The sequence below is a fragment of the Egretta garzetta genome, unplaced genomic scaffold, assembly GCF_000687185.1.
Source record: "Egretta garzetta isolate BGI_Z169 unplaced genomic scaffold, ASM68718v1 scaffold41, whole genome shotgun sequence".
Taxonomy (NCBI): Eukaryota; Metazoa; Chordata; class Aves; order Pelecaniformes; family Ardeidae; genus Egretta; species Egretta garzetta.
In genome coordinates, this window is record NW_009258755.1 from 680,443 (window position 1) to 697,358 (window position 16,916).

The window sequence follows — 16,916 nt, forward strand, 5'->3', positions numbered from 1 at the left end:
ATGCGAATGAGCCATTTTTAGAAAGTAAAACACTTGGACTTTGCTCCTTAAAATGTCATTTAAGAAAAAGTAGTGAGCAGGAGCTAGACAAGATCTATATAAATTTGAAAAACTAATGGCGTATTTTGCTCTGGGTTAGAACAAACATTTCTGTTGGAAACAAAACTTTCTTCTTCCTTTTAGGCATTTTCAGGGGGTTGGCTCAGACCCCCAGACCTCCTTCTCTACATAACTGTAACTGTCAACTTGAGAACAATCCTTTTTTTCAAAATAATTAAAGTTCTCAGTGAAGCTGACCTTCTCCAGAGGCCCTGCACATAATTCTTGAAAATATTATTTAGAGGAGTTTGGGTTCCTTTGGGTCAACTAAGTCTTTTTCCTCTATTTTACTGTTAACAATGTAATTACATGGAGTAACCCTCATATTAGAAAAAAAATAAAAAAGGAAAAATGAGCTTTTTGTGAGGAAAAAATAAAACTAGCTTTTCAGAGTGCTTCCAAACACACAAAGTAAGCACGCAAAGTATTTTCTCTTTTGTCAGCCTAAATTTTAAGAGCCAGAATGGTTCCACATGAAAATTTATTTTTAAGGTCCTTCATCTCTTTCTAAGACAAAATTTATGCCAAACACTCAGAATTGAAATTTTCTAAAGAACAAGGCAAAAGTACAATCCATCATCCCTCATGAATGAGGGGGGAAAAAAAAAAAATCTCTAAACCAATTTTTAACTTTCCTCAGTTAGACCCCTCCATTTTAACTGCAGAAGAGCAAACAGAGGAAGAATAACTGAAGAGACGGGGGAAGAGGGAAGACTCCTTTTTTAACGCAAACACCATACAACACTTAAATAACAATACGACTAATGTAATGGGGGTGATGGCATCCTTGTGACACTGAACACTTTCAAATGACACAGAACAAAAAAACCCAACCTGACAGCACTGGGTGTTACAGGATGTTACTTTGGATGATAGCACAGATTTGGGGTAAAACAAAACAAGACCAACGCTCTGCTCTAGCACAGCATATTCTATGTATGTGCTGTTGAGTAAACCAGAGTTGTTCATCAGGAGTAGAAAGAGAAGTTTGTGATTTGCACTGAGATTGAATAGTTGGGGTTTTTTACTTACTGGAAGACCAAGGGGCCCTCTGTCACCTTTTTGACCTGGTTCACCCTTCAATCCTTTAAGACCATTTAACCCTGGTTCACCCTAAACGTAAAAGTATAAATGCCAAATTTTTGGTTCTATAACGTGTGTTTAAGCTGGGATAGAAGAAGCCAGTCTCAGAAATGGCTGCAAATTCCAGTTTGAAACAAGGACACAAATTCAACCTTCTCAGTTTACTGGCAATTTACATACTGATATAGTACTGGGCAAAAAGCACCTGGGAGACGTCTGCTGGAGATTTAAAATCTGTGTGAAAAAAACTACAGGAAACTTATGAGTAACAGATTCCTTTGAATCCTTTCCTAATAATTATCACTATAGTTAGATGGTTTGAATTAAGCGTGAGTTTCAGGGTGTTTTGAATTTTCCCCAAATCCCATAAACACCCCTATACAGATAATTCAAACTGAAACAGAACTTGCAGAAGACTAAGCTTCAAAACGAAACGTTTCTATAGTGGGATCTCCCGAAGAGTATATTTTGTAAGGAAGCAAAATTTTTTCTTAAGGCAAACTGGAATTTGCAGCAAAATCTTACATAAAGATATTTTAAACCTTTAAGCACACATAATTAAACAGTGACAAATTAAAAGAAGCAGCCTAGGTTATGCAATGCCAAGCTATCTGGGAGGTCCGCAGTTTCTGTGTTCATACAGAGACTTTTAAACAGTGGAAGAAATGGCACTTGTCTTGTGATTGTTAAATTATGCATGGGCTATTACATTAAACATCACTAAGAGGATAATGGTGGGCTTGGAGTTGCCAATAAATCATTCTCACATAATGAAAAACTCCCTCAGCTTGAGGGCTGCCCAGTCAAAGAGAGTACTGGCCACGCCTGCCTCTTTTGGGAAACAGAAATACACGGGTATTTCATCCAGGTGTCTCCCCATGGCCTTGTTCCTAGGTTTCCCTTTGATGTGCTATGTTACCTTACATCATATTCATTTTTTTTTTTTAAATCTGAATAGAATCTAGTCTGGTGCTGTAAGTAACTCCAGACATCATCTGCCTCCTTTGCACCCTGCCTAAGTAGCCGTTTCTTCATTCTCCTTCTATTTGACTCAATGCGACTTTCAGAGCGGTAGCACTGAAAATGCTGAAGTTTTGGAAACAGACCTGAGAAATCTCACAAGAGCCTGAGTCTCAGGCCAAAAGCCTGAGGTAAGGCAGGGCTGGTGCTAAGATGGAACAGACCTGACCTCAAAAAATGATTTATGACTCAGGCTTCTTGTGCCCGGGTAACACAAACAGTCTCATAACAATTCAAACCTGTGATTTTCTGTCTCACACCCTAAAAAAACCAAAACAAAACCCAAAAACTAAACCAAAAAACCCCTCCTCCTCTGACTTATTTTTTGAGAAAGATGCACGTGATTAGGGAGCCACAGTAATTAAAATGATCGTGCCTGACAACACCACTGGCCCTATCGACTGCTATGCTGTAGCATCACACTGAATTTTAGTTTACTGGTGATTGCTGAATTAAAGTACAAATTAAAATATCCCAACTCTGCCAAAACCTGCTTCCTCCATCCTGAGCTGTTTTCATGGGCTCAGAGAGTCCCTACAGTGTATCTTCATGTACTGTGCTGTGGAAAATGTTCAAACAGTATTGAATACATGCCTGATCATGGATTCCAGGTGGGAAAACGTGAAAATACACACATAAGCTTATGATGGGGAACTTGCATAATGTGTTGAGGAACTGGCCAGCAAAGTACACGGCACCTAAGAAGGTGCAAGGCCATTCGTACTAGAAGAAGTAGGAGAAGCAAGAGAGCATAAATGAAGAAGAGTTTATTTGTCTCCATTTCCTGAGCATATAACACGCTTCTGTGTTCAAAAGGAATGCCAATTGCAAGTGCAGTGGCAAGTAACTTGCCCAGTAACAGGAAACTAAATAATGTGGTGCCACATCACAAATACTAATACAAAAAAAAATGGATTCAGCCAATGCTCAGGAGAACTATTACTCAGAAACAATCACAGAAAATTTAAAAAAACTTTTAAGCTATGTGTCAATATTAACATCTGCTTTAAGGTTTAAGAATATCAGAAACATTTATTAAATGAGACATAAGACAAAACAAGGCTGCATGCATTAGAGAACACAGCATGACACTTCGTAGACATAAAGAACATGACTGTTCAAGACAGCCATTAATTTACCTTTGGGCCAGGCAGTCCATGAGGTCCCTGAAAATAAAGATACCATTTTTCATTATGAAAATACACCACCAATTTTTCAGACTTTGTTGCTTTATAGGGGTGTGAGTTGCACCTGTGTTTTTGTCCTCACAGATGAAATGCAGCTGCCAATAAAACAACCGTAAACACCTGATTCAGAGAATGAACCAGACCACTAACATGTTAACACTAACATAGGCAGGTGCAATTTGTCCCTCTACTTCCTATGAATTTTAAGACATGCAGAAAAGGCCCTAAATTAGGTCCCTCTCTAATGGTCACGTACTCTGATAGCACTTCTGTTAGGCAGGCATTAAAGTGACAAGAGGGCTTAAGCCCTTTCTAGACCCACTCTTCCTCCCAAGCTTACCATAGGGCCTGGAGGACCATGTGGCCCTGGTGGTCCAGGTGGTCCTATCATCTACAGATAAAAAACAATGGCATTAAATCATACAGAGCAAAGAATTCCCTGACAAATACCAAAAGTCAGACTGACTCTTCTGTTGGCAAGCACTTACAAACATAGCAATGTGATGGTGTGCATTGACAGCATATTCAGGAAGGGTTTTAGGAATGGGAATTATTTTGATTCGAAAGACAGGGTACCTGAAGTGTAGATTTACCTGTGCCATATGGCATGCCTGTCTCCCAGTTCTTACTCCTACGATCTAAATATATACTTTAAGACACTATGGGAGAAAAAAAAAATCTCTCTAAAACAAACAGTCCTGAGCAGGGATGCTTGAACTTTTAATATTTTATGGTATGTGCTTCTTAGATGTCCCTGTACTAGATAATCTACAGCAACAGAAGATGATGATGTGTGATTTTATTCCTCCCCAATACTGATGAATGGAAAAGATACTAAATTCAAGCTAGGGTTTGTTGTATTTTCAAAATTGCCCTTTGTCTCTCCTTTTATTTCATTTAGCCCACTTGTCCCAAGAATTCCCTGAAGTCATTAAAATAGGTAATCAGGTTGCTCAGCATTTAGCACACGCATATTCTGTGCTTGTTGTCTGTGTTCCTAACAAATGAGCCCTGAAACATAAGACAGCGGTCCTACCGCCTGTGAAATCTCCTGAAAACCAAAAGCCTTCGTTCAAGTGAAAACGAGCAGAGCAAGATGAACGAGTTAGTGAACTAATTTGCTACAAATTCATTTTCATTTCAGAGAAAGACAGTTGGAGATACAGGGTGCCTAGCGTGTCCTGCGGTGGCAGAGGGCAACCTCTTGGACTCCTCAGAGCTATGGCTCCAAATACCCAGGGCATGACACCACTGACAAGGCAGTGGTAGTTAACTTCTGCTCTGAGGTTTCCTAGCTTACTGTGCTCTGATAATGTTAATCATCCATATCATAAAGGTATTGTGTGGGGAGGCTCTTGTTTTAAGGGTGGTTTTTTTTAAATGTCTTTACAATGCTTTGAAAAATCAAGAGAATGTCTGGTCTCGTAAAACTAGTCTCTATCCTGGGTCACATGCTGCTATTCCTGACATGGCTGAAGTCAGACCAGTCTGGTTCTCACCGGACTTTCTGAGATCCCCAGAATACAAGGTGTTGAGAGAGATTTGTTTGGGGTTTGGTTTATTTTTTTCCATCAGTTTTATCTATTTTATCTTGCAAAGCATTTATCTTTTGATTCATTACAGAGCCAGAAGGCTTTCACTGAAGTGAACAGGACTGTTGTTCACAGAGAGAGAACAGAACAGAACAGGATTATATCTTAAGAATTGCTTAAACAGTATTTAGCTCTATGACCAGAAGTCTGTCTGTTCATTCTCAAAAGGGCAAATTATTATTCAAAGAAGAACAATATTTTGAAAGTTCAAGTGTAGGGACCCTCGAGGATGTCAGGAAATATCAGTCATGAATATGAAGTATTTTTCAGTATCAAATCTGGAGAACCATTGCTGGACTACTGCGGTCACTGCAACACCACACTGAGACTTACCGAAGGACCTTGGGCTCCAGGCAAACCAACATCTCCTTTTTCGCCTTTCATACCATTGGCTCCCTACAAAAACATTACAAAACAGCATTTATAAAGAGCTTTAATCTTATTAGCAATCAGTCTAGAAATTATAATAATTATTTACAAATAATTACCATTTTTTGAGAAGAATAATACAGCACACATTTAATGGAATTCCTTTTCTTTAATTCTGGTGTTAATTTATTAATAAACTGTTAACAAATGTAAAGGTATGCTTTTATATTGTCAGCTATCATGGGATGATATTTATGACAAGTCCTTAAGTTGGCACTCCATTCACGATATATTAACTGTGGATACATTTTTGGAATTGTTTCTATTTTTACAGAGAAATGTCATTTGTACATATAAATGTATATAGGAATAGGAGGAATGCATCCCGTAAATATTGATGCATTTTCTCTCCCTCCTCAACCTGAGTCATCTGAAATTCCTGACAAGTGTTCAAAACACAGCTCCATTCTCCTACAAGCTACACTTGCCCAAGTTGTGCTATACATTACAAGAGAGGTACAAATCTGATCAGCATGCCAACTCATCTCTCTCTTCCCAAAGCAATATTTTGTTTGACCGCAAGTGGGATGAAAAGTTCTGATAATCTTACACCTCCTCCTAGATTAGCTGCAGAACAATCTCAGAATTTTCCTCTCCAGTGCTTTCTGTTCCATCTGCAATTTATCAGCACTGTTGGAAATTCCTGATAGTGGAAGAGAGAAAAAATACAAGTATTGTAGCTAAAATTAATTCATTTTTCATACTCACTGGCAGGCCAGGCAGTCCAATTCCTCCCTTTTCTCCAGGCATTCCAGGATCACCTGTATCTCCTTTTGAGCCTTTAGGACCCTAAAATACGTACTTATTCAGCAAGTTGTGTGAAAAAAACCAGACAACCCAACAGAATTCTACCTTTGATCCTAATAAACAGAAAAAGTCATTCTGTGGATTGTCCTTTGTTATTATTATGTAGAAATGCAGCCATTATTAGACCACAGAGTATGCAGCAACACAATAATGCTCCTTATTAATTACTATCATTATATTATTATTTAGATTATGAAATCTAAGCTACAACATGGGATCACAGAAATAATCTCCTGAAATAGCCTATGGCTGCTCACACAATCTGCACTACACAATTTATGCATAATGTACCTGCTCCCCATCAACTCCTGGAGTTCCTGGGGATCCTGGTTCTCCCTGCAAAAGATAAGATGGAATTGGATTATCCCAATTGTCCCAGCCGTTAGAGGGAAGAGGCAGTGCTAAATGAACTAAACTGCTTAGTAATGTCTGAGATTAGTAAATTGCCATAATTAACAACAACAAAACCAGAGAATATTCCGTCAAAAAGAGCAGCGTATGTACAATAGCAGGATTCAACATGTTGAATAGAGCCCTGCTGGTTAGGCCAATACACAAGCTTTGGGTTGTATAAAGGCCAGATGAGTGCACAAGAAGAAAGAAAAAAGAAGAAATCCCAGAAGCCTGGTGAAAAGACCCCAGTCCAGTGGAAACTTTGTGTCAGCTACTGCAATAAATATGGAATCATGGCTCTCGATATATGTAGGGTAGACAGAGACTTTATGTTTTATTTCCCTGGCTAATATAAATCACCCAGTGAAGGAGTTCATATTCACGACATTCTGTATGCACCAGTTCCTGAATAGCACTCTCCGAGGAAACAAGTTACATAGATGGGTAGAGACTACGATACTGGAAACAAACTCCTGTAAGGTTGACTTCTGTTTTATGTTGTTAACTTTGAATGGGAATGCTCACCCATGTGAAGGAACATAACCTCTTCCACACTCCAATTCCTCTGTGTTTTACAACATTGTCCTGGTTTAGTCTGGGATAGAGTTAATTTTCTTCCCAGTAGCTGGCACAGTGCTGTGTTTTGGATTTAGTAGGAGAATAATGTTGATAACACACTGATGTTTTAGTTGTTGCCAAGCAGTGTTTATACCAGTCAAGGACTTTTCAGCTTCCCATGCTCTGCCAGGTGCACAAGAAGCTGGGAGGGGGCACAGCCAGGACAGCTGACCCCAAGTGGCCAAAGGGCTATTCCAGACCATATAGTGTCATGCACAGCATGTAAAGCTGGGGGAAGAAGAAGGAAGGGGGGAGATGTTTGGAGTGGTGGCGTTTGTCTTCCCAAGTAAACCTTAGGCGTGATGGAGCCCTGCTTTCCTGGAGATGGCTGAGCACCTGCCTGCCCATGGGAAGCAGTGAGTGAATTCCTTGTTTTGCTTTGCTTGCGTGCGTGGCCCTTGCTTTACCTCTTAAACTGTCTTTATCTCAACCCACGAGTCTTCTCACTTTTACCTTTCCAATTCTCTCCCCCATTCCACCGGGGGGAGTGAGTGAGCGGCTGTGTGGGGCTCAGTTGCCAGCTGGGGTTAAACCATGACAAACATACTCCAGGCTGCAGAAATGCTGGGTAGATCCTAATGCAGAAAGCCATTTCTGCACACTTAACTATGTATTCCATGATCAGTTTTCATGTAGGAGAATGAACCCGGTTTCTCACTTTCTCAAAACAATTAACATGTATAATGTGATGTATTTCCATATGATACGTTGGATGAAACCTAAAATTCAGATGTCTAGTATTGTTACTGAAGAAACATGTATTTACTGAGAGAAGCTAGGGTATATCTGGTATTTAAGAAATAGGAGAATTGTATCAAGTAATTTAAAACCAGTTTAAGGAGGGTCCACTAATTGCAACACTTTTTTTGTTTTAATGTATAGGCAAATTTATTATTTAAATTTTATAGAACAGCACAGCATATGGTATTCATATGGCATTCATAGTCTCTGTGTGGGCTGCTCACTAATAGTTCTGGTACCACACATAGCACCAGCCAGGTGGGATTAGCAGGCTTGGGTTTGCAGCCTGGCTCCTGCTCACATGTACGCGTTTTAATTTCTACTGAGATTAGAAAATGCCGTGCTTATTTGGGTGGGCACCGCTGTAATATAAAAGCTGCATTTGCATGCACTCATACTGTGGGCCAGCGGTGCCTTGCTCACGCTGGTTTGCCTACCTCATTCCTACCCATGTGATGTGATGTGTAGGAGCCACTGTCTGCTTGTGCAGCTACTTTGCAAATACACAGAGCACCCTCCGCAGCAGAGGAACAGCCTCAGTGCAGGACCATGGGGGAGATGCTTCTGCCCTGTTTCAGTACTAATTCATTTTGCTGGTTCACAGCCGAGCATCTGCGTGTGGCATCTAAACAAAGCACCTATTCTGGAAAGCCACATTTCAAAAGGCTAGGACGCCAAGTTTGAAACATGCCATATTCAGTAAAATCTCAGTTAAATATGCTGTGCAGGAGAGCTCCATGTACCTGTGTGCACACACGAGTTAAAAAATCAGAAAATACTTCCACCCTTAAGATACAAGGGGTAAAATAAGGAAGGTCACCTTTGGTCCTTGCAGCCCTTGAGGTCCTGGTGGTCCTGGTGGCCCCTAAACAGAAGCATACAAACCTCTCAGCTTTTAAGTAAATTCCTGCAGGACTTGCCATGTAAACACAGGCTGAATGTTAATATAGCTACTGTAATAAAATGGGTTAGATTTTTGACACAAGGGGAACCAAGACAAGATGTGGACGAGTTGTTAATCTATGACAACTCTCAACAAACAGAAGGGTACCACAAAAAGCAATGTTGAAGTAACAGTACAGCTCGTATTTTATAATAAAGTCCTGCTGCTCCCATTGATGAAATGGCAAAGCTTCTCTTAATGGCAGGGAGACCAAAAACTCAGCTCAGCCACATTTGCCAGCCCTTACCTCCTGATCCAAAACAATCCAAGGTCAGGAGAAACCTCCAGCTGATTGCAAAGAGGATTCTGCTAAAAGATGCTAAGTGCATTTGGGGATACCCAGTGCTTTGTGAAATTGCCATGGAATAAGTTGTAACTATTTCTTTCATTTCTACCTCAGGCTGTGGACACAGTGTTGCATATCAAATATTGATCTGGATGGTGCACAGTGGGGATGCTTTAAAAAAAAAAAATTAAAAATCCGCTCCATTAATATAGAGAAGCATTAGTACAGATGGGAAAATAGGACTAACAGCAATCTTGCAGAGAAGAACTTGAAATAAAAAGAATAAAATAATTTGCCTATACCAAGTCTGCAGCTTTTAGGGAAGGCTGAACCTGCAATACTATAAGTATCTCCTAGCCGGTGTCAGTATTCTCAGAAATTGTGTCTGGCCTGATGTGGCTAAACCTCCCACAGAAATTGGCTGGAGTAAGAGCACTGGCGTGTTCAGTCATCCGCACATTCTGGGGACAGGTGCTGGAAAATTTGCATTTATTTCCGAGATCTGGTAAGATGGGACAAGAGGATCCCTCATACTTGGGCTTTCTACTTAGCTTTGCTTACTTATAGTTAATGGAGTCAGGTGTTTTTCAGAAAATAATTTGCATCTGGTCTGAAAACTCCCAAACAATGTCTTCACAAGCCAATTGGAAAGAACTGAATTTCTGCCCTGAAAAGAAGATTGATAACAGAAAATTATTTGGCACTCAAATTCTGCTTTGTGTTTTCGCTTGACTCCCATGTAGATACACAGAGATGGGAACATACACCATAAATCCCAAAGCAGCTGTCTGCCTAAAGGTGTACCTACAGAAATACTGAGGTCCATATTTTCCTTGTCTCTTAAGTGAACTGAAAATTTGCCATACTGTTGAATGGCTTTCAACAATGTGTTCTCTGCTATGGGAATGCTAAGCAAATAAATAAATACACGTGATGATGAACAGAGTCAACATCCAATGAAGACATGTCCTGAACTGGCAGAATTATGAACATGCTATGACACAAAGGAATTCTACAACAGACAGTAAGTCATGCGATAGGAATTACCGTGACAGTCAGGGTGGCAATCCTCTGTTGGCAAAATGTATTAAAAAGAGACACCGTTACCAGAACTGAACAAAGATATAAAATATTCTGCTTGCTACAATTTAGCAACCTCCATAAAACCTATGCTTCATTTGGGATACACCATGCATCCAAAAAAAAAAAGCTACCAGCTTTTTGTACCAGCTACTTGGCTTCTATGGGAATCTGGATTTTACATAAGTGAAGACTGCAGGTTCTCGTACAATTTAAGTGATCAAATAAATAATAAAAGATGCTAAATAGCAAAATAATATCCAAAGTCTTTAAAAGTTTTTTTTAAAAAATATTTTAAGATAATATGGTGAGTTGCTATCTTAAAATGAATAAAAGACTTGCCCCATGTTTTGCAATCTCTGGAGGTTTTGTAGTACTGTTTAATTAACAAATACAGTTCCTAGAGTAGAGACGTAACATTTATTTTCATACATAAAATAAGATGTACAAAAAATTTAAGTTCTTAAATCTGAAACTGCTAGCCCAGAAACTCAGCTGTATATACTACAATTCTGCTTTAAATGACTGGAAAGACAAAGGACATTTTCATCATGGAAGGAGGCAAAATATCTTGACCCGCCACTATTTTCTGCCAAAGAGGAATCTGAAAGCAAGTGAAAAAGTGTTTAAAAGTAGTTAAAATGCTTGTCTATAATTTTAAACAGAGTAAAAACCCCAAATACTGCTGCTTGCACAGTGCTTTCCTATAGCCTGTGAAGAACCTCCTAGCATACATGGAATAAGAAATATTTAACTTCTCTAACTGTTTTCCTATGTGCAAACAAAAGTTTGCAAATCTGTTTTAAGCTTTAAAAGAATCTTCATTTGCCAGTGCAATAATATGTACTGCTGTCAAAAATTTGGAACCTGCTCAATACAAAGTACTTAAAAAAAAAGTTCTCCAGCAGATTACTTGAATAAATTGATGTCCTTTGCATTTAAATATATTTATGGAAGTATGTCAAGAATTTTAAAAACCATGAAGGATTCAGTTTATGTAATATGAAAACCTAAAATAACCATTGCAAATTAGTGTTTGCACGTTCACACTAATGGGTTCCTTTTCAGAAGCATCTTCAGATTTTAATGTCTAAATATCCTGTACTTCCTGCAAAGGTTAAACTTCTGCAGCTACCGCCTTTTGCCTTAGGAAATTCTGCAGAATAGTCCTAAAGAGCAATTTCAATAGACGCACACATTTTGTATCTGGTCCTCCAAGTGTATGTGGATACACTCAGCAGGGGTCTTGCTCAAACTAGGATGAGAATTTTAAGATCACAATTTTCAGTGCTGATGGGCTAAGACATCTTATTCTCCACTGACACATGAGATTGAATAGGAGACACAAGGCAAAGTAACTAAATTGCTCTGAAGCTCCTAGGCTGCTTGATGGTTATTACTAAATTCTAAAAAAGCAGACAGGCAGCCCAGATCTTGCAAACTCTTGTCAGCGTCTTAAATCAGCAGGCCCAATTCTGTGCAAGTTCACAGCTCAGTGCTGAGCACTGAAAGTTCCCATTTGCTTCTATGGGAGAGCTGCAAATCTCAGAGCCCTTAAGAATTTGGCACCAGGAGACTTAGGAGTGGGTGCTTGCCATCTGAAAGGACTGAGGTGGATGTGGCAAGGATATTTTTGACAGATCCCATATAATCTTACTTACACCATCCTTGCACAGACATTCCCATTAATATAAACAATTTGTTGCCCTGGATCAGAAGGTGATGACATTTGAAATTATTTGCAATGGGATAAGGGCTTCCTAATCTGTTTCAACCACAGCAATAGGCTTTAGGCCCTTTTTAAGACTACTTTATGTGATGCAGCTTTTCTGAGGAAGCTTGAAAGTAAGACTGATGCCAGAGTTAAGATTCAAAGACAGAATACAGGAAATACAGGGGCTAAAGCCCCTGGTAAATCTGTGTCTGGTAATATACAGCACTAATTTCAGGCTACTTGAGGCATCTAACTCAGAGAGTGATTTAAAAGACTGAAAGTTGTGTGTTTGAATTCCCTTAAGGGTAAACCAAAAGAGAGGTATAGTGCAGTGCCTCATAACGTGCCCATGTAGACTTCCCTATAGACACCACTCACAATGAAAGAGTGGACTTAGCCTTAACACCACACAGGCTTTTTGATTTAATAATGGCAGCGAGATTTTTTTTTTTTAAATTTTTTCAAAAGAGTCTTGAAAACCAAATGACTGGCCAGACATCTATCCACTCCCACTGAGTAAAATGCAAGAGAAAAAGTTCAGCGGCTTCAGTGAGAAAATGCTCAGATGCACAATGAGCCAAATTCAGTCTTGAGTTGCACATAAGCAAGCCATTCACTGCGGTGGAGTTACACGGCACAGCATTTGCATCTGAGTATACTGCAGTGTAGATCACCTTAACTGCAATGACATATGTCACCTTGGTACTTTGCTTTTATGCAAACACTCATTCATACTTTTTGTAACCCCACTTTAATCTTCCACACTTTTCTGCACACCAGTCAAAATAAGTTTTCTGGAAAAGAATAAGTGGGAAGACTGGTCTATTTAACATACTCAAGTTGCTGATTGAATCCACAGCTTGCTAATGGAACCACGTTACAGGGCTTCCAAATCTCAAATATTCTGCTCTTTGCATTTTATAGGAAGAGGAGAAGGAAAAGGAGGAAAAAAAGAAACGTCAACATTATACCACATGAACTGAAAAGCAGAAACCTCTGTCGAACCTATGTATGTGGTTTATTACATGAATTCAGCACTAAGCACCAGAGCCAGGAATGAATCAGCTTTATCCTCATTAGATGATGTCAATACTCTCCAGGGGAAATGAAACTAATTCACTCAGCTAAATTGTATCAAGGAAACAGTTTGTCTAACACCAAACAGCAAACCTGGTTTCCAAATGTAGAAAGAGATTCCTGATTAATAAGCTCAGCAAACCTTTGCACACAAAATTTTTTCACGGCCTACACGAAAGAAAAATGCAATTATGTCAGACTGCTTTTTCCCAGACCAGACTAAGCCACTCCAGCCTTGTTCTGTTTGCGTACCTGCAGAGCTTCATGGATATTGCCGTTATAATCAATTATCTCTGTTGCGCCTTGATCACCCTTCTGTCCAGGTGGTCCCTGTAATACATTTTCCATAAAAAATTTTGAGACACCTGCCAAAGGCTACTCTAGACAAATGATTTGACTTGACAGTGCAGTGCTGGAATCTTGTTGTACTTACAATGTATTACTACAAGCCACAAAAGTTAGCATTAAACTAGAGATTGTTTTTAAAGGAAAACGATTTTTTAAAAGGACAAATATAAACAAGCAAGTCGGTACACAGAGACTTGTGCTGCAGTGGGCAAGCAAATATATGAAACCTCTGAGTTTAGATATTTAAGCAGTTCCTATACTCCGGTTCAGTGTTGGCTGTGAATAATGTCAGAACATCTGCCGTGTAACATCCTGCCCATGAACTGTGAAGAGGAGACTGCTTGAAATAGTAGCAAGGGCTGTTATTCATATTAAAGGCCAGTTAGCAACACACATTCCACCAGAGCAAAGTGCCCAATTTCTCTGGTTTAACTGGAGTTGCTGCTACAATTTCAATTCGTAGTGTGGACTGAGTCTGAGAGTACAAAACAAAGGGCTGAAATGAGAAGCAGACTTACCCGTGGACCCGCAGACCCTGTGTCACCTCTGTCGCCTGTATCACCCTATGTAAAAATGATATTTGAAAACAGATATGCCACTTGACAATACGTCACTTAGTTCTTCCCTTTTAAACATGTTTGCCTTAAATAAAATGGTTTAAAAGGCCTCTAATCGTAAACAGAACGTGGATCTAAATTAATTAAAGAAAAAAACCCTTCGAAATCTATGTAGTGGCAGGGTTGACAATGATGCATTTGGTTCTGTGTGAATTGTTACTGAGTGCTCTATTGCATTGGAATAAGAAATGCCAAAGACCAATAAAAGGTAGATTAGCAATTATGTAATTTATACAATTTCCCTATTCGTAATGGTACTATTATCAAAAGCTTTAAGAGAAAGCTAGAGAAATTAAACCACTGAGGCTGAAATCTGAAAACACTCAACAAATTCTTCAAAGGTGTGTTTCAAAGTGTATAAACTGTTCTTTCTGCGATCACGAATCCACTAACTTTCTGAACTTCCCTGCTCCGAGTCCGTGCCTCCCCTACAAACACAACATTACTGTCAGCATCAGAGTTCCTTTACTTCCTTACTGCAACAGACATGAAATCTTTACCATCTTGCGCACAGCTTTTTCTTCCTGGCTATTAGTAGTATGTTTCAAGCGATAGAGGGAATTTCAAATGTGTATGCATTCATAACCCAAATTCCAGTGACTACATTTCATTTCATTTCACAGTCACTTTTTATAGCAAGCTCTTATATTTTCCTATTACTCAAAATGAATTTGGGTAAGAACAGCAACTTTTGCCCCTGTTGAAATCTATAAAACTTTGGTACGAGTCAGGGAAGAATGATCAATTCACCAGTGGTAATAGAAAACACAGAAAACTGTCGTGGGGCTAATGAAAAAATATGGAGAGCAGGCCGGTGGCAGGAAATAATCAAGGCTGTGCCATCTGCCTTGCCTTTCAGCATTGCCTCGGCAGCAGCTAGTGAACATGCCATTGGAATTGTTAAAAAATAAGGATCCCAAACACTAGATTGACTGCTGTGGGCCAGATTTTCAAGACAGGTATGCAGATAGAATGAAAATAATATATCCTTTTTTGATAAAAAGGCAATTAAAGGGGTTATTTTTATCTTTTTGGTGCATTTGGGAGGTGCCCAGGTACCGTAGGCAAATGAGAGGCTGATTTACTCTTCTGCTTTCACTCTAATGCTTTAATCCCCTCATCAGCTCCCTCACCTTCCAATGTTTCTTTCTGTTGAGAATGAATGAGGGTAAGTGGCACTTATTTAATCATATCCTTAAGCACTGTGAATGGGCTGTTCTTCAAGGACCTTACAAGCACTGAAAACAGTATCCTACCAGCCTACACTGTCTCGCCATCTATACTCTGACAGTAGACCAAATAACCGCCTAAAAAAATCTATTTTCATTTTGCTTTGACTCCATAATGTAACATGAAGGAGTACAGTGAGCACAGTATTTGCACAGCAGATGAAGGAATAGAAAAGCATATCATTTATACCTCTCTACATGTATGTGAACCAACTATATCTACATAGAGATGGATGGATGGATGGATGGATGGATGGATGGATAGACAGATATAATCAAAGTAGTTTTTTAAAGAAGGTAAAACAGTAATGTAACCTACAAGTCTTGCCTTTGTAGGACTTGTAGCCAGCATACCTCAGCCTGCAGTACATGGAATACCACCGATTCCTAACTCACCAAAGTGTGGATCCACAAAATTATTGCAAAACCCAAATAAATCTCCACAGGCGTAGTCAGATGTTGGGTCCTGGCATGTGGGAGGACTAACCCACACCAGTTACACAGAGAGAAACCAAGTTGCACGGGGAAAACCAGAGCAGAGTGGAATAGACGTTATAACAGAGAAAGAAGTAGAATCACAGTGTTTAAAACACACAGGATTTGACTCTAATAGCTAAAGCTGAAAGTCAAAAGTTTTCACTTACAAAGAACACTGAAGACTGCTACAGGTTCTTTAAAGAGGTAAGTGAAGTTTCTGTGAAATGTTACAAATAATTTATCCTAAAAATCATTGTGTTAATTACTCCACTAAAGACAATTTCTTTACTACTAACCTTTGACCCTTTGGGGCCTCTAGATCCAGGTTCACCTGTTTTCCCCTGTTTGAAGGAAGATAGACAGGAGAAAAATGATAGAGAAATGGGAGTGCAGAGAAAAAGAAATTAGTAATGACTAGCTACGGTATGGAACAGCAGAAACAGTTCATTTTATATGACCAAGATTATGAATCTGTAAAGCCACTCAATTTAATAGTACCCAGAGTAATATATTCTTTAACACCAGCATGCAAAGGCCACAGATTCCATCCTTCCAAAGGAAAAGTAGTATTGGCATTAGTATAGAGTAGACATCATTAACACTGGTTTGCAGGAATGACCTATGTCATTCAATAGCTCCTGAAAAATGATAGGGAAGAGATAGAGAAGATAGAATATAGTTAAATATCTTAAAATAAGGAGATTAAAATAAAGTGTTACCACAACTTTTCCCAATGGTTCAGGTGAACAGAAACCAACTGGCCAAGGAACATAGAATCTGCCTGTTGTTTTCAAGATGAATTAGGAAAGGAAAAGTTGGTGGTATTTGACACAGTGGAAAATATTAAGACAACTCTAAAATGTAGTTAGAATGACCTCTTTCTTATAGAGTTAGAAAACAGCATGCAAAATGGATTTTCTCTGCATTCAATAGCTACACTTGTCAAAGAGTTCAAACTTGAATGCTGAAAGTTAGGGACCCGGAGGTCAGGACTTTAGCTGGAATGAATTAGGCCAACTCCATGTCAGTGTATGTAGGTAGTGTCTTTACTTTGTAGACCAAGTAAGAGTCTGTTCAGACTGCAGTTCCACAGCTGTGAACACAAAACTGCCATTGTCTTCTGGACAGAACTGAAGCATTTGACAGAATTTTCATTTAAAAACTCACTCGCCAAGT

At 39.2% G+C, this 16,916-nt stretch overlaps 1 protein-coding gene across 1 annotated transcript in view; it reads right to left on the minus strand.

The window, feature by feature from the left end:
• Nucleotides 1-16,916, minus strand: part of COL25A1 (collagen type XXV alpha 1 chain) — a gene marked incomplete at its 5' end in the record, with an annotated part of 325,700 nt that overhangs the window by 23,228 nt on the left and 285,556 nt on the right. The window contains 11 exons of the mRNA XM_035888891.1: nucleotides 1,132-1,212; nucleotides 3,342-3,368; nucleotides 3,730-3,780; nucleotides 5,315-5,377; nucleotides 6,119-6,199; nucleotides 6,509-6,553; nucleotides 8,790-8,834; nucleotides 10,246-10,269; nucleotides 13,322-13,399; nucleotides 13,936-13,980; nucleotides 16,037-16,081. Of these exons, the coding sequence (XP_035744784.1) occupies nucleotides 1,132-1,212; nucleotides 3,342-3,368; nucleotides 3,730-3,780; nucleotides 5,315-5,377; nucleotides 6,119-6,199; nucleotides 6,509-6,553; nucleotides 8,790-8,834; nucleotides 10,246-10,269; nucleotides 13,322-13,399; nucleotides 13,936-13,980; nucleotides 16,037-16,081 (585 nt within the window). The remainder of the gene's footprint in view (nucleotides 1-1,131; nucleotides 1,213-3,341; nucleotides 3,369-3,729; nucleotides 3,781-5,314; nucleotides 5,378-6,118; nucleotides 6,200-6,508; nucleotides 6,554-8,789; nucleotides 8,835-10,245; nucleotides 10,270-13,321; nucleotides 13,400-13,935; nucleotides 13,981-16,036; nucleotides 16,082-16,916) is intronic.